Raw genomic sequence first — 27,753 nt, 5'->3', positions numbered from 1 at the left:
TCAGAAGGATAAAGGAAAAGAGAGTATAGGCAAAATTGGTAGCTTCATTCTGGCTGTGCAGGGGAGACTGTTATCACAGGAACCGATTGTCAACCCGAATTCTCCACGGCTGGATTTAACGGCTTGGCTCTTGAGGCCCTGATATTTCCAGATCTGGGGTTCCAAAAGAAGCCATACCCACCTTACTGAAGGCCAGAAAGCCTGTATCAGAACGTATTTATCGCAGAGTATGGAAGACTTTCATATCATGGTGCAAGAACAATACCAGGGATCCACAGGTACTAGATGAGGGATATACATGCTCCTCCATGGGATCTCAACTTTGTACTATCCGCAATGCAGGAACAACCGTTTAATGGTTAAGGCAGCATTTTTACTAGCCATCACTTCAGCCAGACGAGTTTCTGAGTTGGCAGCTCTGTCCTGCAAGCCTCCGTTTACAATATTCCATGAGGATAAAGTAGTGCTACGACCGACAATGGATTTCCTTCCGAAGGTGGTATCCGAATTCCATATTAATCAGGAGATTGTTGTTCCTTCCTTCTGTCCACATCCCAAGACACAGAGTGGAAATTGCACACATTGGATTGGGTCCACACTCTAGAAGCATACATCTTAGCTACAAAAAGCATAATAAGAGTGGATAGTCTGTTCGTCATACCGTAGGGACCTAGGAAGGGCTTCCGTGCATCTAAAGCTACATCCCTAGTGTGAGAGCACTGGTGTGTAACAGTAATTTTAAGTACTTAAAATATCAAATGTTTCTGTTGCTTCCAAATAATTTGTATGTAAGGTAACTGCTTTATGTTTCTAAAATTACATAATGTATTTTTCTGTGTTTCAGGTAATAAGCCTCTTACTGCATGGCTAGATGACCAGGTTGAGAAAGAAGGCATTATTTTCTTAATCAACCGATTTGAAGGTGCCGGCCACAGTGATGGAATGCACACAGGAATATTCAATATCCCTGCACTTCATGATCTGCATGAACCTTTCAGTATGCATGCTGTGCTCCAGTGGTTGGATATGTTGCTCGCAGCACTGGACTGCTACAATACTTTTATTGGGATGAGGTTCCTCAAAGCAAACACTGTACTTGGTATGCATAAATTTTTTGATGACTGATCGATATCAAACTTTCTTATTCTGTTTATTTTTTAACCACTTTGCTATATCATTGCTGCCTTTTAATGTCCCCCTGTTCCTTTTAGGCTGAGACATGTCGGTTTTGAGCATTTTAGAGCTCCAGTGGTGGGCCACAAAATGTATGTGTATATATATATATATATATGTGTATATATATATATATATATATATATATATATATATATATATATATATATATATATATATATATATATATATATATATATATATATATATATATATATATATAGTGAGCGCACTCTTACCGGATTTCTTAAATAGTGGGTGCGTTGGTCAAGTTTTTGCATACACAGTAGTAAATGGACCCGCACTCCAATGTTATATATATATATATATATACACACACACACACACACACATATACATTGTATACAGTGCTGGGCCAACGCGGGCAGGCGCCCTAGGCAGCCTGGCCCCCGGCAAAGCACCCAATACGCGAGTGTGCATGCGCGAAAAAATACGGATGAGCATGTGCACTTTCGTTTTATGCGCACTAGTATTTTTCGCGCAAATGTGCACGTCGGCCAGAGCAGGGACCGGACTAGGGGATTGCAGAGGCAGAGAAGGTGCGTGCCTGGCGCCCCTCCAGTTTTGCACCCTAGGGACATGCCTACTCTGCCTACCCCTAGTTCCGGCCATGACTGTATATATCTATCTATATATCTCAAGGCCTTGAAGTGTGGTTTTATTTTTGGTTTGTATATATATAAACAGTTCGGTGTGGTGCACAAAGAATACCAAAAAAATTAGTGCTTGGGTGCCGGTTAAATAGATTGATAATGTAAACCACGAAACAAATCACACTCTCAGGGCTTATATAGAACAAACAAAAAGTTATTTATCCGAAATGTTGAATACATTTTTAAAACGATTAGGCAGGGGTGCAATGAGGCTGTGACCACAAAATACATATAGACAAATACAAGAGTCCTCTGCACTCAACCCATTATCAATATATTTAAGACATTGAGACATTTTGTACATACAGCTACTAAAAAATTGCACCCCCACCTAATGGTTTTAAAAATTAATGGTGGGCACAACTTTCCCTTGTTTTTTATAGTTTATACAGGAGCAGTGGCCAGCTCCCTATATTGTAGCTCCCACCCTTCCCAGCTATAGTCAGGTGATCCCACTGGTGTCTAATAAAAGGGCAGCCACGCTTGGGAGTTTTACTTTGAAAGCAGCAAGTAAGTTGCAGGTAAAACTTAGTCCCTTTGTAAAATGTGTAATGAAGCAAAACATCTTAATGAATCAGATGCAATTTAAGTGTAGGACTGGCCAGATATGGGATGACTTTGACGTAGTTGGCCAGCTTAAATATATTGCAAAATATGGACAAAGAATCCCTGTTTTGTTTAAAGGGTAAGGCATTTTTTAGTAGCTGTATGCACAAAATGTCTCAATGTCTTAAATATATTGATAATGTATTTTATGGTCACAGCCTCATTGCACCCCCACTTAATGGTTTTAAAAATTAGTGGTGAGCACAACTTTCCCTTGTTTCTTGTGTTTGTGAGCTGCAATGATAAATGTGCTTGTAGTAAGTAACTCGTTTGCTGACTTACTTTCCTGACTGTTACGGTTTCTCCAGCCAGGATAAATATATCTGTCTCTTCATAATATCTATTTTTCTGTTTTAAATTGTTTTAATTTTTGTCCACAAAATTCTGTTTCATTGTATCCTTGGTTCTAGGTAAGAATGCAGAAAAGTCATCTTTTCTTAAAGCTGCATTTTTCTTCATCACTTCTCTTTCAATGGAGAACATTAAAGCAGCAGAGCAATGCATGGGTTCTAAATCATCTGTATTTAGTCCACATGAAATAGAAGCGTATAACTACAGCAAATGCACAATCATCGTGAGAATAATGGAGTTTATCACCATGTTTATTGATATCTGTCAGCAAGATTCTTTGAAGGTAAGCTTTGCAAACATTTTTATCACTTTTCATATAGATATTTGCATATGTATTTATATGCCACCACACTTGTACAGGCTGAGGAGTGACCTGTAAAAGGTTTAAGAACATATTGCTAGATGTCTCCTATTATTTAATATCATCATTACAGATTTGAAAATCCACATCCTAAAGTAAACTACTTAGAGAAGCAACTTTTTACTGTCTATGGTTGACATCCTGGCCCCAGCTAGTAAAGTGTTTTTAAATCCCGTAAAGTTAAATTTAAGGCAAATAAGTAGGTCCACTGCCTGTGGAACTAGCACTCTAAAAAAATATATTTTACTCAAAATGATTTTTCTTTAAAGTTTACCTTTGGCACCCCAAGTGACTGTGACTTTCCTTCTCCTGTAGCCATTGAGAATTCTACACAACACTGGCAAATAAAAAAAAGTTTTGTGTTCAGATGACATCAAGACCTTTTTAGCTCTTCGTGAATTTAACATTACCCAACCTGAAAAAAGCACAGTTTTAGTGCATAGACACACACTCCGATTCAGATTTAGTCACCAGGTGATAAATCGCCTCTTTTTCAGGGCGACTAATCTCTCCGAACTGCCTCCCATCAGCTAGAATGTAAATTGCCGACGGGATGGCACTTGGAGTGCTTCGTTTTCTGAAGTCGTCCGAAGTTTCCTTGTGAGGCAACTTCAGACGACTTCGGAAAAAAAAGCACAACGATTGCCATCCCGCCAGTGTGTCTCTGCCCTTAACAGTAAAGTATGGTGATGTTGGCTTCATGCTATGGGACTGCTTTTCGTGAGCAGGGTATTTTGAAAAAATATAAGGAAGAATGAATGGTGAAAAATACTAGCATATATTGAAAGATAACCTATTTCAATACACTTGAGAATCTATGGGACTATATGTAAAATAATCTACAAAAAATCCTTGTACATATACCTGTGCTGAAAAAAAACATGAACTGGATACTTACAAAAGCAGTATATTTGAGGTCTTTTATTTTTCTGAAGATTTTTTGTTGATGTAGGAATTGTTCAATAAAATTAATTTTTGAAAGGCAGGGATGGCATTGGCATACTTTTTTTTTTTTTTTTACTTTACCTCAAATATGTTATACAGTTTATCAAATCATAAAATACTCAGGAAACAAAAAATGAATGCAATTCACTAAACTGTTTCCTAATCTAATTCTGAATTTTAGATTCTTGAAAATTCTGTTTTTAATGAGCCAATGTGGGAGCTGATAGCAATCACTGTGTGTGATCCATCTAGCATTGGATTCAATACAGCCGATGTTGAAGTGATAAACAATCTTCCCAATATTTGTATAAAATTAATGAAGGCCTTGGGTAACACAAGTTACAGAAGTTCCCTGGAAGTATCCTTGAAGAAGAGAGTTACATTGCAAAGGTAGGCCAACTACACATATTGAGCAAGACAAACCAGAAAAAAAGATGTAAAATGTAATCTATTTTATTGTATATGGTTGAACGTAGATATTACATTTTTAAATATGTACTGTAGCTTTATTTGATGCTCACAAAAGAATTGTAAATAAAGAACACAAATATTTAACTTGATGTATTTATGTCTTTGTTTTTAAGCATTGAAGAACTATGCTCTGTTGATTTGTACGATCCTGGAGCCCGATTTAATCGTGTTAAACTTGGCTCAGTGCTGTCTGCCTGCAAACAGCTTTACAAAGCTGAGTTCTTTAATTCCATTGTTCCAGAACAGGTATTAACCCTAAAATCAGTTCTTCCTGTTTAAAAATTTCTTAGAAAATAGAATCAACCCATGGTAAATATATATTTTATAGGTTGGAGGTCAACGTTTTGGCTCTAAGCTCCTCTCCGTTGTCTATAAAGGCATTGCTCCTACCAATGAAAGAAAGTCTCTTCCATCATTAGATATCAGTAGTAAACGGCTTGCTGAAGGACTCTTGGAATTGGCTTTTATGTTTGGGGGACAGGTATGTGATCTAAATCACCACTGGGGCTACTACTACTACCTCATGGAAAGTATGTATAGTTATTGTTCCCTTGCTTGCTTTTCTTTAGATCTGTGATGATCTTTAAGATTCTGCTTGCACCTCTGACCTGAAGCTTTTTGATTACCTTATACAGTGCTTTAATAGTGTTATTATCACTCCACAAGAAGCACAATGTGTGCATGGTCTAGAAGTCAAGTGGCATTATATGAAAATATCTGCTTCTTATCAGATAAAACAGCCAGTAGAAGAATTAAACTGCAGCCAGCAGTTAATCCATTTAGAATTGGCCTATGTTAAATTAGATAATTTGCTGTTTGCAGCAGAGTGCCAGTACAGTGAATCCACTATTGTACAACAAAAAAAGGTATTGCATTCTCAAGCCTTTTTAAACACAAAAATGTGGGATCACATGAGACGAGTTACATTAGATCGTATATCACTAAACATATTTATAAACATATTTTTCAGGTTGTTCTTGACTTTTGTTGTATAATACACATTTAAAACCGGCCCTGAACATGTACATTTTCTTACAGTGTGAAGAGCTTGTAAGTCTTCTGTTGAACACTGTAATATTGTCCGTTCCTTTGCCTGGAACATCCCAGCGAAACATTATTAACTTCTCTCATGGAGGATACTTCTATACCTTGTTTGCCGAGACTATCAATACAGAGTTGTTGAATAATTTGGACACTATTGTTGTGGAGTTGATGAAATCATCTTTGGAAGATCCAAAAATGGTAATTTGTTTCTGTAGGAATTAACTTTTACTTTACTTGTTTTCGTTCCCTTTTTCTGTTGTATATGTACACTGGTTAAAAAAAGACAAAAACCATTACATACGTGTACTCCACATTGGTGTATAGAGTTTGGTACAGCATTCTCATTCTTCATTTCATGCAATAAAAATGCACAGTTCCAAACATAAGACACTATACTTATTTTATTTGCACTTGAAAAATTGGAGATAAATGAGCAAGCGTTCTAAAATTTCACATATCGCACTTATCATCTGTCCAGGACCATTCTTTTGCTCAGTATAGCTGTTCTGGATCATTTACATTATAGTAAAACGCTTGCATTCTCATACTGCATATGGGGCTAGGTTCCATAGATCCGTAAAGGGCCTTAGAGAAGCAGTCAAAGATTGCAGTGCTGGCTTTCACAGTAATAAGTCACACACAGGATGGTGTGTTGTCCAAAGGAATTCATGCACCATACAAAGCGCCCAAAAGAACAAGAATGCTTCTTTCTGCATTTTTGTGTGACTGCATGATCATAGTGGCTTAGACATGCGATTCCTGTGTCCTGCAATATAAAAGTATTTGGTGTTTCGTTGCCTGTGACAAGCGCGATTTCATCAGGCAACAAAATGTTCCATTACCCTTAAAGGGGACCCATCACCCAAATAAATTATTCCAAATCCGATTTTATTATGTTAGTCAAGCATAATTAACTTTAATTACACTGTATAAATTATTTGAATCGTGTTTCCATCAGTCTGGGAACTCATAATTATAGCAAGCAGGCAGGAGCCATTTTGTGGACACTGTTATTAAGGCAAGCCTTGCATCATCTCAGAATCTTGTTTGTGCACCAGAATGGTGGACCTGATGTCCATCCCCATGCACTGGTTACACAATTAAATGGTTATGAGAACTGGGGGCATGTGGGGAGAGCAGTGACATCTAGGAAGTGCTGAATGGAAAGTGAAAGTAATTGCTTGCCCAGCCTCTATAGAGGCGGGGCCGGCAATATTTGATTGACAGCTGAGATTTTTAAATGAGTTTACAACAGCTATGAATGCTTTAATAAAAAAAAGAACTTGGATTTCATGAATGTGTCCATATCACTTAAATATGGGATATAACTGCTCCATGATGTGACGAAGAAAAATATGATGCGTGGGAAACTGTGAACATAAAATAAAGTGCTGTTTTGGACTCTAGCCCTTAAGAAGGTTTAAAGACTGGAATGGTGATGCATGAAATGCAATAATAATACAAATCCTTAATACTTTGTATATTCATAATATTTATCAGTAAGATGGGGATATATTATGGTTTTAATAGTTTCCTTTTCTCCTTAAGGTGAGCTGTGTCCTAAATGGTATGTTAGATCAAAGCTTTAGACAACGCACCATTCGAAAGCAACAAGGAGTTAAGTTAGTAAATGCAGTACTAGAAAACTGGAGGAGACTTGATAGTTGGTGGTATAAAGATTCTCCATCAGAAAGCAAAATGGCAGTTTTAACCCTTCTGGCAAAAGTCCTACAGGTAACTAGTTTATAACTGGTGAAACAATATGCAGATGTTGGTATTTTTTTGTATGTGTAATGCTTTTTATGTCTATTTTCAGTTGGCGAATTGTATAGATTGGTAATGATAGTGCTTAGTAAAGCACTAACAACAGTTTAGGATTTAATTCATTTTTCTTCCTGCATGGTATTTGCATTTGTAGCTTTCTGCTGTTAAGCAGTGCTTGGTAGAACAAAATTACATTTAACTGCTCAAATCAGTCAATGAATGAATGAACTTGATTTTATTTAAGTATTCACATTCCAAGGGTTATTTCAAAGAAACTGGCTCGTGTTTTTCATTTAGCTTGAAAACTACAAATGTTGCAAAAGTGACTTTCATGGGAAATTCTCTGAAAAAACGGTTTTAAAAAGCTGTGTAAAATAAATGGTGAATTTATCAAGGTGTGTGTAATTTTATGCAATGTTAACGCCAGATTTGCCGCCTTAATTTTACATTGCTTCTGGTGGAACTCGCATGTAAAAAATTTTTACGCTGTTTTTTTACACAGCAAAACCTGGCAATGTGTGGTGTATTTTCCCGCAGTTTTTTTTACAAAGCATAATAAATATGCCCCCTAGAAATGTCAGTTTTCATACATTTGTTAGAAAGCAAATGCATTTTAAATTGATGTGCGCTTAAGAAGCTTGTTAAAACTATCTGTCTCACAGTAGTCAGTGCTTTTAAAATCTTTAATAAATTCAAATATTCACTGTTTGGAGACTTGCTCTCCCTTTAACAGTTTATTCAATCCAGAGTTTTTATTAAATACAGCAAATCCTTATCAACCATGCCCACTAGCAATCACACCTATCTAGCAGTATCCCGGGATATAAATAAGAAATAGTCAAACAGTCTTCAGACTTTTTTTCTTCATTTTTACTCTTAACAACCATATTTTTCTTTTTCTAGATTGATTCCTCTGTATGTTTTGATATAAATCATTCTGCATTTGCTGAAGTTTTTAAAACATACACAAGTATCCTGACAGATCAAAAACTGGGACTCAATTTGAAAGTAAGTTACAGACTTACTTTTTATTCATTTTTTATTTTATAATCTCATTTTATAAGTCTTTTTTTTCACAATTGTTATAAACTTTTTAAGGGGTTGATCATTACCACAAAACCTGTTTTTTAAATAGTATACCATAAAGGCTACTTTTCAGTTGCTTCCTATTTTCTTTTTTTAACCATGTTGATAAAATGTAGGTTTTAACAATGAATTATTATCTTTCTTCTTCTCATGTAGGCTTTGTATGCCAGCCAATTAACTTTTGAAACTGTTAATTAGTTTATACATTTATAAGCTGCATCAGAGAAATGCTAGCAACTAATTAGGGATGCACCGAAACCACTATTTTGGATTCGGCCGAACCTCTGAATCCTTCACGAAAGATTCAGCCGAATACCGAACCAAATCCGAATCCTAATTTGCATATGCAAATTAGAGATGGGAAAGGGGAAAACATTTTTTACTTCCTTGTTTTGTGACAAAAAGTCACGTGATTTCCCTCCCCATGCCTAATTTGCATATGCAAATTAGGATTAGGATTTTGGCCGGGCAGAAGGATTCGCCCAAATCCGAATTCTGCTGAAAACGGCCAAATCCCGAACCAATTCTTAGATTCGGTGCATCCCTACAACTAATATATCAATTATAACAGTTGCTCTCTAACAGACTTCCATAAAGCACAGAGAAAATGCTTGGGAGGGGCTGCAGTTAACAGTATATCAGCTAATGTATCAGATCCTTTAGGGTAAATCCATTAAAAAAAAACAGTACAGATCATTACAAATCTTCTAATTGTTTAAAAAGTAATGTAAGGTTTTAAACCATCATAAAAGTATGAGACCTGTTATACAGGATGCTTGGGACATGGAGTTGTTCCAGATAAGGTGTCTTTCCATTATTTAGATCTCCATTTCTTAAGGATAATGGATCCCATACCTGTTTAAGTAAATGTAACTGACAAAAATAATACATGCATTTTACTCCATTAGGCAACCTTCTTCATTTTTCTCTCTTTTTTTTTTTTTTAAAACTTATAACAGTTTATTGTCCTTTTAAGTTTGAATCATGTGAAATAACCTTAACCAGTTTCAGCTGTGGGCCTGGGGAAGCCATATTAGCAAAAGAGAACAATCAAACCATTTGAGGGTCATATTGTAATGCTTGTTCATAATTTCCAGTGACCCTGTCTTTGAAAGTAAACAATTATGCTTTGTGCTTAAATTATATTTTATAGAGTCAAGCTATTATCATTCTTCCTTTCTTCACTAAACTCACGGGAGAAAAGCTTACTGAATTAAAAAATACTCTTGACCAGTTTGTTGCCTCCAATTTCCCCATGAAATCTGATGAATTTCCCAAGGGCACTTTAAAATTCAATAACTATGTGGACTGTATAAAAAAGGTAAGATGTACTTTTTCATTTCTAATCTCTATAAATATCAGATTTTAATTTAAATTGAGTTGTAAACAGCAGTATTCTAGCACAATTTGCAGTCTTCTGTTGTTTTTGAAATATGTCGATTTTTTGTGCTGTAAATCTGAGGCTTGGAACATCAACAACAATCTAATTAAATAAATGCTTTAATTACCATAGCCAGCTAGACATCCGTTTAGAAGCCAGAATGGTAGATCAGTTGTAGAAGAAATCCTAAAAAGAAAGATTAAAAGGACTGTTCACCTTCCAAACACTTTTTTAGTACAGTTATTTTCAAATTGTTCACCTGAAATAAAGACTTTTTTTTTACCATTTTTCCAAAAATGTTCCTATCTCTGATGTTTCAGTCAAGCAGCTCAGTAACCCAGGCACAGATTTAGAACGGTTACCATTTTCTACATTAGTTGCTACATTTCTCAATTTTATCAACTATTGTATCAATTATAACAGCTGCTAGTGGTGGGCGAATCTGACCCATTTTGCTTTGCCAAAAATTCACAAAACTGCGATAATTTGCTGGAATGCATTGGTCTATGGGCAACAATTTTTTATTGTGTGACAAATTTATGACGTGGGACAATTTTTTTTCACCCATTAGAGTCTATGGGCGTCATTTTCGTGGCGAAACTTTGCTCATCACTAACATCTGCCTTTAATGAAACTCAGCAGGGCCAAATAAATAATCTGAAAACAACTGACCTGAAAAATTGTGGGAAGGTGAACAACCCCTTTAACAATCAAATATAAGCATTGCAATAAAATGAAACCCTCAGTTAGGAAATCCACAGGAACAGATACATGAGCACCGGAAAAAGGCAGGATCTTAAAGGCCACCTTTAAAATATTCTCCCCAACTAAAGGTGCCATGTTGGGGCACATGCATGTGCATAATGAGCGTTGTTAGAAGCTCATTTAGCACATTATTATGGGCTGTTAGGACTGAGCTTGTGATGTTCATTCGTGTGTCTGTCACATACCACTCCTACTACGACAAATTCAACATATTGGCTACATGCTCGAAAAAACTAAGCAGCCAGTGATAGAAATGTAGTCAAAGAAATGGATCCACTGGCTATATGCCTTCACCACCCTGCAATACCAGTAGGAAGAGACCAGCTAGTATGTGTTGAACCATAGCTGTGATAGTGTTACAGTTGATGAGTCAGCGGACATCTGTCTTGCAACTCTAACTCATTGGTAGTGGAAGAGGTATTTTTCAAAATCACTTAACATTTTGAACATTTTAGTTTCTAGATGCACTGGAGTTGTCTCAGAGCCCAATGCTCTTGCAGTTAATGACAGAAATTCTTTGCAGAGATGAAAGGCATTTTATGGAAGAATTATTTCAAAGCAGCTTCAAGAAGGTTATTAAAAGGTATCTATAATGTTTTTGCTCCATGCTTCAATGTCTATGAAAACAGTGTTGTATTTGCAATCTAATGAATAAAATTCTGATCTTCAGCCAAAGACCTGAATGTGATTTTCAGAGCTTTAGAGCTAGTATGGTTCATTAAGATGGTGCAGTTAGTAATGTTAATTTTTTTTTTTAGGAGTAGCTGCGATACTCAAGTAATCCTTCTCAATACACTCCACAACATGTTCAAAAGTGAAAGTCTAATGCTGAATGGGACTCTTCAGTCCCTAATTGACAGATGCCTTCTGACTCTCCTATGGAACTGTAGTCTGGATGCCATGATATCATTCTTTACCAACATAATATCTCTTGCAATGGACACTCTTAAAAGCAGGTTTACCAAGGTTTGTATCTTACCACTTAACAAATAATTTATGCATTTTTATGTATTTGTTTCATGTATAATTATGTCTACTATTTTTCTTTTCTTTTGGAAAAAGAGATAGTATATGTTTTTAGGTAAACGTTCAAGGTGCTATATTATACAGAATAAGTGTAAATAAAAAGCAAAAAAGCCTGCTGCTATCCCTGCAAATCAATATGGGCAAGTCTTTCTAAACCTGGTAGCAACTATAGAGGTCATTTCCATCCTGTAGTGCAGTTAGCAAAGTGCAATCTTGAGCATAATCATGTTTTTCGTCGCGTTTTCTCCCAGAATTTTAAGTGTAATTGTGGTTGCAAAGAGGTGTTGCATCCCATTTGCCAAAATTAACACAACTGTGTGTACATCTTGCCACAAATTGGATACAAATGTGCAAAAGTCTGCATGGTGTCATTTATGGTATGCGACACCTGAGGGACATTTACCTTCTATTCTTTAGGCTTGAGTGTGCCTTTTGATGCTGGGTGCAAAGGGAATCCTGGAGCTACCACCTGGTCAGCAGGTGGCGGTAGCTCCAGGGTTCCCTCTCTGTAAATAGGTGCAGCATTGCTCAATATGGAAGACAGGAGGGACTGAGCAGCTCAAAGTGCAACTATAGTAGAACTCCACAGGCGGTACCTTCCGTTCGCAGGCGTCACGTCGAATGTGCCTAATCTAATGTAAGTAATACAAATGTTGCACATAGAAGCTGATTGCATCCAATACGACACGACTGACCGATGAAGACACAGCATGCAGAGTTTGCATCCGACATTCGTGTCGTGCCGGATGCTATCAGCTTCTACGTGTATCATATGTATTACTTTAGATTCGATTCGACACATCCGCCGTGACGCCTCATCGCATCAAAACAGAAGGTATCGCAGGTAAAATCGCCCCGAAAGATTCTATTAATTCTAGATATAAGCAGTCTTCTGCTGAAATGTCCTCTCCAATCCTTTTTTATTGCAAATACATTACTTTTAATGGGGTGGTTCACCTTTAAGTTAACTTTTGATATGTTATAGAATGGCTAATTTTAAAGAGATACTGACACCAGAAATTAAACTCTTTATTTTACATCTATCATAATATTGCCTTTGAAAGCTACTTATTATAACTTTGTCATAAAGTATTTGCCAAATTACCTGTCTGATGCCCCATGTTCCTGTATGAGGGGGCTGCCATATTTGTGCAGCAGGACTCCGTTAGCATTAGAATCTCTAACTGACAGGCTTAGATGGGACAGTCAGGTTTGTAAAACAGTCAGGTTTAGAAACTTCAACTAACAATTACTTACAAAAACAAACCTCTCTACAAAAAACGATCAACATGACCTATTTAATATATATTCATATTTTCAAAAGTCGTTTTTTGGTGTCAGTGTCACTTTAAGCAACTTTTCAATTGGTCTTCATTTTTTCTTTTTATAGTATTTGCCATCTTCTTCTGACAGTTTTCAGATTTCAAATGGAGGTCACTGACCCCATCTAAAAAACAAATGCTCTGTAAGGCTACACATTTATTGTTCTTGCTACTTTTTATTACTCATCTTTCTATTCTGGCCTCTCCTATTCATATTCTGGTCTCTTGTTCAAGTCAATGCATGATTGCTAAGGTAATTGGAACCTAGAACCAGATTGCTGAAACTGCAAACTCGACAGCTGCTGAATAAAAAGCTAAATCATGCAAAAGCAATAAATACTAAAAAATGAAAACCAATTACAAATTGTCTCAGAATATCTCTCTACATCATACTAATAGTTAATTTAAAGGTAAACAAACCCTTTAATCAAGACCATATTGTTATGTTTTCATGTTCTTTTCTGTAATTATTTTAATTTCACACATAGACCTAATTTAAAGAGACGTATGTCTGCGTATGTGTAAGCCAATGTTTATTTTTCTTGGAACTCTTTTAAAATGATGTCATCATGGTGGTCTGTAACCCACAATAATATGATTGCAAGTTTTGATATTTTTGTAGGTGCCAGAGGCAGCATTTGATAGCCAGATCACAAAGAAATGGGGCTATTACAAGATGCTCGAAGTGCAATATTCTCGTTTGTCTAAAGATGAGATTTATTCCACAGTCAACAATGCATATCACGTATCTTCAAAGCCAGAAGGAAATGAACTTACCAAAGCATTAATTAAGTAAGATGACTTAATTTTACCTGTTTTTACTGAGGTGGAAGGATGCAATCGTATTTTGCTATGGGTGCATGTGGATATAATTGAGGGTTACCATACCTTATGTTTTCCTCTTCTTCTTTGTAATTGTCTAATGGAAATATTAAAGGGATATTGTTATGGGGAAAAAACATTTTTTCAAAATGAATCCGTTAATAGTGCTGCTCCAGCAGAATTCTGCACTGAAATCCATTTCTCAAAAGAGCAAACAGATTTGTTTATATTAAATTTTGAAATCTGACATGGGGGTAGACATATTGTCAATTTCCCAGCTGCCCCAAGTCATGTGACTTGTGCTCTGATAAACTTCAATCACTCTTTACTGCTGTACTGCAAGTTGGAGTGACATTACCTTTCCCCCCAGCAGCCAAACAAAAGAACAATGGGAAGGTAACCAGATAGCAGCTCCCTAACACAAGATAACAGCTGCCTGGTAGATCTAAGAACAGCACTCAATAATAAAAACCCATGTCTCACTGAGACACATTCAGTTACATTGAGAAGGAAAAACAGCAGCCTGCCAGAAAGCATTTCTCTCCAAAAGTGCAGGCACAAGTCACATGACCAGGGGCAGCTGGGAAATTGACAAAATGTCTAGCCCCGTGTCAGATTTCAAAATTTCTTTTGAGAAATGGATTTCAGTGCAGAATTCTGCTGGAGTAGCACTATTAACTGATGTGTTTTGAAAAAAACATGTTTTCCGATGACAGTATCCCTTTAAGCAGTCTGGAGATATACTGTTGTAGTATTAATACATTTGTTAAAGGGTAAATAGGCAGTGCAAAATAAAAAAAAAAAGTTTCTAATATAGTTAGTTAATGTGATGTATAAAGGCTGGAGTGACTGGATATCTTATATAATAGTCAGCACACTACTTCCTGCATTGCAGCTCTCTTGGTTTCCACTGATTGGCTAACAGGCAGTAACCAATCAGTGACTTGAGGTGAGGGGCCACATGGGACATAACTGTTTGCTTTTGAATCTCAGCTGCATGCTAAGGATCAATTCCAAACTCACTGAACAGTTATGTCCCATGTAGGCCCTCCCTTAAAGTTGCTGACTAACTCAGAGTTAGGGAGCTGAAAAGCAGGAAGTAGTGTTCTGTTCTGTTAGACATCCAGTCACTCCAGCCTTTATACATTACAATTTTGGCTAACTAACTATATTAGAAACATTTTTTTTATTTTGCACAGCCTATCTATTTACCCAGTTTTTATTTTTACACTGAACTGTTCCTTTAACACATTCAAATATGTTTGCAAAATATGATTTTTGTTAAGAGTTTAAGAAACAAAGAAAAGCAAATAAATCAAAAACTATAACAATGAAGAACAAATAAAAAAATCCTAACAGCTGGCCAACATAATAACAGTAATTAACTTAAAGGTGAACTAACCCTTTAATAAAATGATTTATACAAATGGAATAATATTTAATTGGCGTGTTTTATACTTGGTTTTTAGATTGTGCTATGATACATTCACTGAGAACATGTGCGGTGAAACTCAGCTTCTCGAGAAGAGGAGACAATACCATTGTGCTGCGTATAACTGTGCGATTTCACTTATCAGCTGTGTGTTTTCGGAACTGAAATTCTACCAAGGATTTCTATTTACAGAAAAGAAGGAAAAGGTTAGATATCGAATTATTTACATGCTTGTATAATATAGCAGATTAGTATCAGAGTTGTAATTGAATGAGTCTGCTGATTACCAGTTGTATTACAGTAAAATCTAAATTTTTACATGCCCTGATTCTAAAGTTTTCTGGTCCCCTGGGAAACGTACAATGGGGGTTCCACTGTATGTTTTCTTATCACCACAATTAATTGTATCTAGTGCTCTACAAAGTGTAAACACAAACAGGGGTTTAATTATTATTAATTAGGCATTGAATATATATAAATAGGCTGCATGAGCGTCAATAAAATATTTAGAAATAGGTCCCTGCTCTAAAAAGGAACAAGTGAATAAGAAAGATGTGTTGAAGAAGAGGAAGACTATGAAATGCTTTGTTTAGGTGATTTCTGAGAATGAGGCTAGTGTCATATGCAAGTTGGTAGAGCATTTCAGAGGCATGGGGCAATCAGGAAGAATGTATTTATGGATGACTCAGCTCTTGTATGTATAACTATATGGACATAATGTTATTGTGCCAGAATGCCTTTTACTGTAATTTGGCACACTTATGCAATTAAATGCCGGAGATTCCCACTGACAAAAATGTTTTCTGTTATTTTGTTGTCTGTGCAGAAGAAGATTTAGTGCAGGCGAAAAAACATAGAAAACATACTGTGTGCCATCACTGTGTACCTTTATTTTGATAATACACTGACTTTCCTGGTACATAACCGACATTATCACATAAAAGAGCCAGTTGAAGTGTTAATAATACTTCTATTTCACTTTGTAGAACCTGTTAATATTTGAAAATTTAATAGACCTACAAAGAAATTACACATTTCCAATAGAAGTTGAGGTAAGTTTAAAAAACTATTTCTAAATATAATAGTTTTTTTTGTTGTAAATATTTTATCAAGTCACCTTTATTCAAGCTAATTTTTTTTTTTTATTGCGGCAGTTTTGCATCTTGGAAAGATCCACTCTTTCTTCACCCTAATTTATCATCGGATAGGCAAAGTCCAGAATGTACTTTCTGACACAGCAATCAGATTAATTATGGGTCCAATGCAGACCAGTTGGGAGAGAACGCTATCCATATCCTAATGCAGCCCTTGCTTTCAGTGGGATTGAGCAAGTGGCATCTTACACTCTCTAGGCTTTGGTTGAGCTTAATGTACTTTGAGTGGAAATCCGTAGCCAGTGAAACAGACTTATGGTGTCTGTATATGGAACCACATAGTATCCAAATGAATGGCCTAGCAAAACAGATGTTTAAAGGGATACTGTCATGGGAAAAAAATAATATTTTTTTCAAAATGTATCAGTTAATAGTGCTGCTCCAGCAGAATGCTGCTCGGAAATTCATTTCTCAAAAGAGCAAACAGATGTATTTAATTTTGAAATCTGACATGGGGCTAGACATATTGTCAGTTTCCCAGTTGCCCCCAGTCATATTGACTCGATAAACTTCAGTCACTCTTTACTGCTGTACTGCAAGTTGGAGTGATATCACATCCTCCCTCCCTCTTCCCCAGCAGCCTAACGACAGAACAATGGGAAGGTAACCAGATAGCAGTTGCCTAACACAAGATAAAGGTTCCCTGGTAGTTCTAAGAACAGCACTCAATAGTAAAATCCAGGTCCCACTGCAACACATTGTTACATTGAGCAGTAGAAACAATAGCCTGCCAGAAAGCAGACCCATCCTAAAGTGCTGGCTCTCTTTTTTTTTTTTTTTTTTTTTGGCTGCCTACACACCAATATTACAACTAAAAAAAATACACTTGCTGGTTCAGGAATGACATTTTATATTGTAGAGTGAATTATTTGCAGTGTAAACCGTGTAATTTAGAAATAAAAATGACACCATAAAAATCATGACAGAATCCCTTTAACCTATAAGGGGCCATTAGGACCTATACATTGCAACATACGTTAAGTTCAACTGAACAGCTTATCTTTACTTCCTTTCCGTCTGACTACCATCATTTTCTGCAAGGGATAATACTCCGTCCACTAGGATCACAGGATCATTGACCTGAATACCCCCACAACTGGCCAGATGGTTAGATGGTCAATATTAGCTAAAGTGTCCAACCAAATCTGGGAATGTATGGTCACTTTTATATTTTGTTAGAAATATTGCAGCACTTCCTCACTACTGGCAGGTAATATATATTGCATAGGCATTTTTCTATTTGTTGATTCAGTCAAAATATTGTGTTGCTAAAATCTGCATATTCTTTAAAGGGTTTACATTATGTTTACTTTTGATTCACAAAATGGGTATTGTTGCCATTGGTTTACAACCATGTTGCTTAATTCCATCTTTACTGCACAATTTAATTATAGCCCTTGGTTTTAAGGTTGTTTTCAAATTGTCTAATGAAATGTACGATCCTAAAATTAGCAGTAATTTAACAATTATACATTAGGATTGTAGAAGTAGCTATAATTAATTATGCGCTGTAATATGTTTTGTTTTTTTAATTTCAAGTAGGTACTATAATGCTATTGTTCTTCTAAAGCTGAAAATGGGTGAAGATTTTTATTTACATTTCACCCTAAAGGTTCCAATGGAGCGGAAGAAAAAATACTTTGCCATACGTAAAGAAGCAAGGGATGCCTCAAGCACAGAATCTGGTATCATTTTTTTTTATACTGTATATAATGTTTTTTGATTTTATCAATTGTCTTAAATTACTTCTTGTTAGAGTCAATTTAGTACAAAAATTATTTGCATATATTTGCACCCGTAACATATTAAATCATTTTTAAAAATACAGTCCATGCCTTCATCTGTGTGGAAATGTAATCCTGGTTTCCCTGCATGCTAAATTCTGGAAGCAGTTCTTCACAGAAGATACGTTTCTTGACAACATAAGATAATATTCAGCGTTGCATTTCTCAGCAAAATCCCCAGTACAAATAAAGAAAACAAGATATAGATCTGTGGTTCACACAAATCTGATAACATGGTCAAGCTGTTCTCTCAATTGTCATAGAAAACACCATGCATAATCGAGAGCATTTAAAGGAGAACTAAAGCCTAACTAAAGAAGTAGGTATAATGTTGTACATTATGTTTTGGGCTTCTGTAACAGCCCAAGGCAACCCCAGCCCTTTAGCAGTAAAGATCTATGTCTCCAAAGATGCCCCAGTAGCTCCCCATATTCTTTTCTGCTGATTCACTGCACATGCTCTGTGCTGAGGTCACTTACTGAGCTTAGGGACCCACTCACAATATACAGTACACATAGAATATAAATGTCACAATATAAGGCTGATTAGTAATTAATACAGATAATTACTACATGGCTGCACAGAAACCAGTGCAATTAGCCTCAGCATTTAATAATGAGCCTTGTAGCATCATCTCATATTACGACCCCTAAGCTTAGCTTCTCAATAGCTGCTCAGAGCCCACTGAGTGTGTCACACACTTTCCAAGATGGTGACCCCTTGTGACAAGTTTGAAGTCCTGGATCATTGTTGCTATTGACAAGCTGAAACTTTAGGCTGATGCAATAAGTTCAGTATATAAAATATGGCATTTTTAGCCATGTTCATTTTTAGGGGTTATGTCTCCCTCAATGCCTTCCTACAGTCATTATGATTTCTTTTTCTTTCTCTTTATGCTTAAATGATGAAGATGAACCTTCGTACTTATCTTCCCAGTCCTACATGGCAGATAGCAGCTTAATTGAAGAAATGAGCCAGTTTGATTTTTCTACTGGTGTCCAGAGCTTTTCTTACAGTTCACAGAGCAAAATGCTTTCTCAGAGTGCCAGCAGAAAAAAGGTAACTAAAACAATAATAGCTACCAACTCAGAACAGTAGTATCTACCTAAGAAAAATGGTTAGTTTACTCTAGTCCTGGAAAGCTATACTTGGGGAGGCACATTTATCAATATTCGAATGTCGAATAAAATCGAATTCATGTGAGTTAAAAAAAAACTCGCATGAATTCGATTTTATTTGAAATTCGAATATTTCATTATTTATTATAAAAATCGAATATCTTAAATGGACTAATTTTACTAACACTCGATTTGAACTCTTCTCGAATTTGATAAAACTCAATTTGAGTTTTTTATCCGAAAAAAACTTGAATGTCAAGAAGGCTGCAAACATCTCCAAATTGCTCACTGGACCTCTCCTATTGACTTATACAGCAATTCAGTAGGTTTTAGGTGGCGAATAGTCGTATTCAAATTCCTAAAGGGACAGAGTATGATAAATCTTGAAATTTGAATTAAAATTCGAAATCGAGTTTGGATAATTCATAACTCGAATTTGAAAGTTTTGACCATTAAAAAAATCAAAAATTCAAATTTTCAATAAATCTGCCCCTAAATATACTGTTCAGATATGAAATCTTAGCAGTGTCTGTTGTCTAGAGCAACACTGGACTGTTATATGTGGTGCTCCAACAGATTTTATAGCTCGCAACCTGCCCAAGGGGTCCCCTTTGCATGCCTTCATCAATTATATTCTTTTCCATGTGGCATGTTAAATTAGTTTCCTATTACATAAATATATTGAATGGTGCTATTCTAGAGCTAATTTTACAGGTCTGGGATCCGTTACCCAGAAAACCGGTAACCAGAAAGCTCAGAATTCTGGAAATGCCGTCTTCCATAGACTCTTATTTTATCCAAATAATCCACATTTTTTAAAATGATTTCCTTTTTCTCTGTAAGAATAAAGCAGTAGCTTGTACTTGATCCAAACTAAGATATAATTAATCCTCACTGGAAGCAAAACCAGCCTATTGAGTTTATTTAATGTTTACAGGATTTTTTGTAGACTTAATATATGACGGTCCATATAACGGAAAGATTCGTTATCTGGAAAACACAGAGTCTCGAGCATTCTGAATAGCGGGTCCCATACCTGTACAAAAGTGCTAAACTACAATGGTGAAATTAGCCATATAAACCAAGTTTATATTTTCTATTCATTCTCTGACTTCATTGTGTTTTTCTAGATTTTCTCCTGTCTTTCAGATTTTTTTACTGTAAATTAATTAATTATCTTCAAATTTTCACGATTACAATGATCTTTCATTTACTTTATAGGAGCAGATTACTGAAGGGAAGACATTCGATGATGTTATGGAATTTGAAATGGATGAGCTTAATCAGCATGAATGTATGGCAGCGATGACTGGTTTGATTAAGCACATGAATCGAAGTGAAATCACACCAAAAGTGGATGAGGTCTTGAAATTTGTGTTTTGTACTATGAAACATAAAAATTTAACAATTTTAGAACATTGCAAGTATGCAGCTCAGTGTTTTCAGCACTCTTAGTCAATCAGTTCAGATGAATTTGGGTTTTGCTTGCCCTAGGATAGAAATCTGGTTAGTGTGCTTAAAATCCTTAGATGTGCTGCTTTTGCTTTCAGGATGCATCTCCTCAAGAACTTCCATCATGGATGAAGTTTCTGCACGTAAAATTGGGGAACACATCTACGCCATTAAACATTCGTCTTTTCATTGCCAAACTTATTGTTAACACTGAGGAAGTAAGTACCATTAGGCTACAAAGTAGCATTAATTATGCGGTTTCTTGATAAAGTTTTGGTAGAATTAGTGCCGTGGTTTTCTAGATCCTACAATAGCTAGTGCTCTACAACTCTTGGCTTACTAAGCAAGACTTTCAGATTGGCTTGTGCACAACTAGAGAGAAATATTTTATAATTCTATTTTATAGTACCAGCTCTATCTCCTTGGGGGGGATTGGAGACTGCTCTTTTGCAAATCCCTTTATGCTTCTTTTTTCTGATCTGTCCATGACAAAACAGACCTCCATGCAATTTATTTTTGTCTGAGGGCTCAGTGTCGGACTGGGACACTAGGGGCCCACCCAAAAACCTTAGACCAGGGGCCCACTCTCAGTACTATTTTCAACCTCTCCTCACTCAATTTCTATTCTCCTAGTCTCTTTTCTTTACATACTATAATCTATATTTCATCTATTTAGCCTCTCTATTAAGGAAATAAGAAATTGCCATGAAAATGCCAAATGTTTAGCAGCATGAGGGCCCACTAACCCCTGGGCCCACCGGGAGTTTTCCTGGTATCCTGGTGGGCCAGTCCGACACTGTGAGGGCCTGCCTGTCACAACTTTGCCTGTCAGCCATGAAAGACTGGCTAAGACATTGGAGAAGAACTGCATCTACTGTCGCCCTTAGCCAAGGGACTTCCTCTCTGTCTGATCAATACAGGTATGCCACCTGTTAACCAGAATGCTAGAGTCTGCTATTCTTCTTTTCTTGTTTTGTTTTTATAGTTAACATTTTTGTTCTGGAGCACTTCAGTATGGAATGTAAACTCTTATTTGGTGTCTAGGGTCCAACATACCCCTAGTAAAGAGTCAGTGGTTTGAATGATAGGCTAGAAGAAAAGTAAGTAAGGATTTGACCTGATGGATAACAATAGAAATCAGGTTGCTGGGTATTTCTGACCCAGCAATAGAAAGCCTTTATTCTAAGCACATGACAAGACCTTGGATAACAGTAACGTTTCAAGCTGTTTTTGGTCTTTTATCAAGCTATTTCTGACCCAGGCAAACAGCCTTTTAAATGTTAATTGTAGAGAGTGAGTTTGGTTACAATAATAATATTAAATCATAATTTCAGGTTTTCCGCCCTTATGCCAGATTTTGGATTGGGCCTATATTACAACTGATTGTCTCTGGAAATAATGGAGGAACGGGAATTCACTACATGGTGGTTGAGACATTAGTTACCATTCTTTCTTGGTCGAGCATTGCCACACCTAATGTAAGTTAGCATAGATGATATATATCTAATACCCTGTGTTTTCATTAAAGTGTCTTGAATACTGTTCATGGTAAGTTTTAAAATAGCTGCTGTTAGACTGCCTTTTTTTAGCGTTCATGTTTTTATCTGATCATATTCTGTAATAATCTACAACTTTTAGATTTACTATGTTAACTTTTTTTAAATGTGTAGCTACTGTATATTCTACCCTTTTTAGGGACAAGCAAAAGAGGAGATCCTAGCTAACCGATTGCTTGAGTTCTTGATGAAAAATGTATTTCATGAAAAGAGAGCAGTGTTCCGACACAACCTTGAAATAATAAAAACTGTCCTGGAATGCTGGAAGGAATGCCTTTCCATACCATATAGGTATGCAAATTACTTGGTTTCTCCATTAATCTTCTATTAAACAAATAAAATAGTATTCATATTAATGGTTTATTTTAATAATAGTGTGAAATGAAAATGTTTGTAAGTCATTGTCTTTCCATTTCATTAAAATGTATTTAGGGCATTTAATGGCACATATATTTTATAATGGTTAAGTTGTAGGTTTTATCAAACATTTGATACTAGAAAATGGAGAGGGTGTGTATTGTATTATTTGAATATATATTTGTCTCTCTTTCTCGATCAACTCTATGTGTGATCTTTCTCAGGTTAATATATGAAGGATTTTCTGGAACTGATCCTAATACAAAAGACAACTCAGTGGGGATTCAGTTACTGGGATTAGCTCTTGCCAACAACTTTTCACCACTTGATCCAAAATGTGGAATAGACCCTGAAAGGTGAGCTGATAAAATTACTTTTAATAACTGCGTGTTACAAATACAAACCATTTATTTGGTCTTTCATTTTAGAATTTTATTGGTTTCATCATCTTGCAGATCCAAAATAGAAACTTGTGTGATGATTGTGGTTTTAAAATGACCAAATAAAGAGCATACCTAATATATATTTCTTATGTAGGTACTTTCAGTCTCTGGCTAACAATCTTGGTCTTACAAGATTCAAGGAGGTTTACATTGCAGCAGCTGAAGTCATTGGACTGGTCCTCCGTTACATTGTTCAAAATGAAAAAGTAAGTTCTTCTGTGTCATATAATCTAGAGCAAACATATAATTTTAGATACATTATGGAAATGAAGGTCTTTTGAGAACCTTGGGTGTGTCCTACTCCACCTTTTGATACCATAAAAAGCAATTATTCAGGAATCTGTAGATTGTGGAATTTTAGGGTAAAATGATTAAAGGTATTTATTAAATGGAAACCTATTTTAGCAACTTGGATGAAATGGTTATATAGTGAATAAAGTACCCCCTATTTTAAAATATAAGGATATTATATGTCACCAAGGGCCATGTGCTTTTATACAGGTCATGGAACTCTGAGGTTACTCTAATATCCTCATATTTTCCAACAAGGGGTCCTTTATTTATTATAATATACAAGTTTTAATGAGTCATGTGACAAAAAGGACATCACTACTCCATGTTTATAACTAGGGATGCAGCAAATCCACTATTTGGGATTCGGTCAAATCCTTGGTGAGAAATTCAGCCGAATACCGAACCGAATCTGAATTTGCATATGCAAATTAGGGGCAGGAAAGGAAAAAGTGGAAAAAATTATACTTTTGTGACAAATGACGTAATTTCCCTACCACCCATAATTTGCATATGCAAATTAGGATTCGGTTCGACCAGGCACAAAGATTCAGCTGAATCCGAATCCTGCTGAAAAAGGCAGAATCCTGGCCAAATCCCGAACCGAATCCAGGATTCGGTGCATCCCTATTTATAACTGATGACATCAGTAGTCGTCGTTTATAAGGATATAATTTACAATATATTCATGGCTTTTTTAATTCCTTTTAAAGGAATTGTTCACACATTTTATAATGATAATGCTGTATGAGGGGAAATCTGATTTGAATACAGGCCAGCCATAGCAACAGAAAATGAGAAATGCCAGGAAGAACATAAGTAACCTTGGGTTTTTGTGATATTGTGAATGTGGAGAGTTTTGCTGCAGAGCCTGACTACAAAATAATTGTTGTAACCCTCTTTCTTTGCTTGAGAAGTTTAATTCTTAATGACAGACGCACACATTTTCTCATAGAGAACAGAAGCACCAGTTTTTGACTATGTTGTTAAGGAGTTGAAACGACATCAAACAAATAACAAGGAGGACAAATTTATTATGTGTTTGAACAAAGTAGTGAAGAATTTCCCTCCATTTGCTGACAGGTAATTTACTTTCCTTTTTTATTTTTTCATTCAGCTTTATCTGAGTGAAGAGCTTTTAAGCTTTTTATTTGTTTTTTTGTTTTTGTTTTTGTTTTTTTTACAGATTCATGACAATTGTACTGTTTTTGCTGCCAAAACTGCATGGTGTCCTCAAGACTCAGTGCTTGGAAATAATAATGCACCGAGCCGAAGATATTCCAGATCTTTTTATTGAGTTAAAAAATAAAGATTTTTGCCAAATTATGAATAACAGGTGAGAGGCGGCCAATGTAGATGTTTCATTTAGTTGGTTTTCCCCTGTCTATGTGTCAAGAGCATGTACTTCTATTTAATAAGCTTAAGCTAATTTTAAAAGGCACAGTACAACCATTATTATTTTCATATGAATCCCATTGACAAAAAGCAAGATATACATAATGCATGAAAACCATAGGACAAATTGCTCAACGATAGTTCTTTAGTATTTAATACCAATGAGACTATTTGTTAACATTGGAATTCAAGTCTTTAACAAGAGGTTTTTTTTGCTATTAGGGTTTCCAAAACTCACATTTTTGAGATTTAAGCCTCAAATTTAAAAGTTCAACATCTAAAATAAAATGTAAAAAAGAAGTTTATGGAGATGTCCCTGGTAATTGTTCTAGCACAATTGAAATGTTTTCTTTTTTCCAATTACATTTTTTTTTTAAGGGTATTTTTAAGTGAAGTTTTCAAGATTCAAGTTTTTTAATAAATAAGTACACATTTGAGTTTGTTGACTTTTCAAGTTTTTTTGTTTCGAATGATAAAAAAATGCACAAATTCAAAATTATATAGTTAGGCCTCGCCGTGTAAAATATCAGTGATAGACATAATTACAAGATTTAGCATTTGACCTTCTTATTAATAATGTTGGCGTGCTTTGTAATTGTACATTTGCTTTTGTTTTCCCCCTGCTAATTAGAGATGATGAAAGGCAAAGAGTGTGCTTAGATATTATTTACAAGATCTTATCCAAACTGACACCTGCTGAACTACATGAGTTTCTGATCCCCGTAACAGCGTTTAGCTCCCACTCCTTTCCTGTTTGCCGTGAACGCATGTATGATATTTTCATGTGGATATACGATAATTACAGGTAATGGCTCTTTTATTGTATTGTTTTTATATTCTGTACCTTTGGCTGTATCTGTGAATTAGCGACCGACTGAACAATGAAAAGATACTTCTTTGATGTTTGTGGATAACAGTGCTGAAATAGTCACAAGTTGATTATTTTTTTTCTATATTCCATAACTGTATATTATTTATTTTGGAAGCTCACTTATTTGTAAGCATGCACTAAATGTGACAAATACTTTCAAACAATGAAGAGTGTTTTTTTTTTGTACTCACATTACAAGATAAAATACCAGAGCTATGGTTGCCGCACATACCCAGATTTTGTCAGGCACCTTCCAACCTGCCAGAACAATTATAGCCCATCCTGCAATGCAGTCAGCTAACAGTTGATAATGTCCAAGCTGAAAATTATTATAAAACACTTGGGAGATTGATGTGGTGTTGGTGAATTAGGAAGTGAGAGGAGCCTTATCTCCTCAATCCCTGTCACAGACGGGCTCATTTTAGAACTGAACAATGTTACTTGACTCCCCATGGATCACCATATCACATAGTATCACATGCATTTGACCCGAATGGCTGAATAAGTTGGGGGAATGAATTGCTTCCTTTAGCTCTTAAGAGTCCCAGGGTTTTTCGAGATCAAAAAACCTGAAACTATATTCCAATTATTGTTTTTTCTCAAGAGAAGCTTCTTTGACTAGAAACTGGTATTCTAAAGAAACCATTGGTAATGATCAAGGTTTACTTCACCCGTTGGTTGATTATTTATTTTTAATTCTTATTTTCATGTGCATGACACTGCAGATTCTAAGCATATACAGGTATAGGATCCATTATCTGAAAAACGTTAGTTTGGATCAAGTACTAGGTACTTTTTTTTATTATTACATAGAAAAAGGAAATAATTTAAAAAAAATGTGGATTATTTGTATAAAAGAGTTTATGGGAGACAGTATTTCCGTAATTGAGAGCTTTCTGGATAACGGGTTTTCAGATAATGGAGATATATACACACATACACTTTGCAGCAGATTTATCAAGGGTCGAAGTGGTAGAAATTTGAATTTCGAAATCAAAATTTTTTTGTTTTTTTTATGATGAAAACTGTGAAATTCGACTAGGGAATTGTTACAATTCGTTGCTAGTTTTTAAAAAAATTTGAATTACATTTTTGAGCTTTATCATACACTGGCCCTTTAAGAACTCAAATTTGACTATTTGCCACCTAAAACCTGCCGCATTGCTGTTTAAACCTATGGAAGACGTCCTGGGCGTTGGAGTTGTTTGCAGCCTTCCTGAGATTCGATATGCAGAAAAAACTCGAATCTAATGCTAATTGAATTTGATACCCTCTCTCTCTCTCTCTCTCTCTCTCTCTCTCTCTCTCTCTCTCTCTCTGTCTGTCTGTCTGTCTGTCTGTCTGTCTGTCTGTGTCTCTCTCTCTCTCTCTCTCTCAATAAATATATATATATATATATACACACACATAGAAAGAGATGAGAGCGTGAGATTATAATGATAAAAGGTGTTTTAAAATGATGTAAAAATTTAATTTTTATAGTTGTCTCGCTTTTATATTTCAGAGATCACGAAAGCCAAAATGATAGCAAATCGGTTGAGGTGTTCAATATGGCAAAGGAAGGATTACTTCAAGGGTTAGTGGATGAGAATACTGAACTCCAGTAAGTAGATGACAGAATGATGGTTGCATAAAGCTCTATAATTAATTTATGATAAACATAGTAATTTTAACATAGTATTAATTATATAAATAATCAATAACAGTTGATTCCTCAACATAGTTGTACTCTTGTCAATCAGTGGTGTAACTATGTATTGTTGGGCCCAACAGTAGATTATTTTTCAGGCCCCCAGGTTGACCAGTTTTACCAATATTTATTTAAATAAATATTAAGCTTTCCTATTTGTCCCGTATTGTTTGTAAAGGCTTATTGTGAGGAATTTTTGGAGTGATGAAACTAGATTGCCATCCAACACTACAGAACGCATGCTTGCCATTCTGAGTTCACTGTATTCACCAAAGATAGAAAAACATTACCTCAGCCTTGCAACAAATCTTCTGCTTGAAATGACCAGCAAAAGTCCAGATTACATCAGAAAAATGTTTGAACACCCGCTGTCGGAATGCAAGTTTCAGGTGAAGTAGAATTTACAAAACAGAAACATT

The 27,753-nt window shown here is 35.7% G+C and overlaps 1 protein-coding gene across 1 annotated transcript in view; it reads left to right on the top strand.

Moving 5' to 3' along the window:
* The window catches only part of prkdc.L (protein kinase, DNA-activated, catalytic subunit L homeolog), a gene marked incomplete at its 3' end in the record, with an annotated part of 95,847 nt that overhangs the window by 41,215 nt on the left and 26,879 nt on the right, over nt 1–27,753 (top strand). Inside the window, 27 exon segments of the mRNA NM_001085601.1 lie at nt 845–1,099; nt 2,864–3,087; nt 4,292–4,500; nt 4,695–4,827; nt 4,910–5,062; nt 5,620–5,823; nt 7,174–7,359; nt 8,293–8,397; nt 9,629–9,796; nt 11,077–11,204; nt 11,380–11,587; nt 13,592–13,761; nt 15,261–15,429; nt 16,210–16,275; nt 17,990–18,062; nt 19,072–19,220; nt 20,501–20,641; nt 20,830–20,949; nt 22,066–22,209; nt 22,427–22,578; nt 22,869–23,000; nt 23,182–23,293; nt 24,334–24,461; nt 24,565–24,714; nt 25,405–25,578; nt 27,149–27,247; nt 27,513–27,723. Coding sequence (NP_001079070.1) covers nt 845–1,099; nt 2,864–3,087; nt 4,292–4,500; nt 4,695–4,827; nt 4,910–5,062; nt 5,620–5,823; nt 7,174–7,359; nt 8,293–8,397; nt 9,629–9,796; nt 11,077–11,204; nt 11,380–11,587; nt 13,592–13,761; nt 15,261–15,429; nt 16,210–16,275; nt 17,990–18,062; nt 19,072–19,220; nt 20,501–20,641; nt 20,830–20,949; nt 22,066–22,209; nt 22,427–22,578; nt 22,869–23,000; nt 23,182–23,293; nt 24,334–24,461; nt 24,565–24,714; nt 25,405–25,578; nt 27,149–27,247; nt 27,513–27,723 — 4,163 coding nt within the window.

This window comes from Xenopus laevis, chromosome 6L (assembly GCF_017654675.1).
Source record: "Xenopus laevis strain J_2021 chromosome 6L, Xenopus_laevis_v10.1, whole genome shotgun sequence".
Lineage (NCBI taxonomy): Eukaryota > Metazoa > Chordata > Amphibia > Anura > Pipidae > Xenopus > Xenopus laevis.
This window is presented reverse-complemented; position numbering and strand designations above follow the sequence as displayed.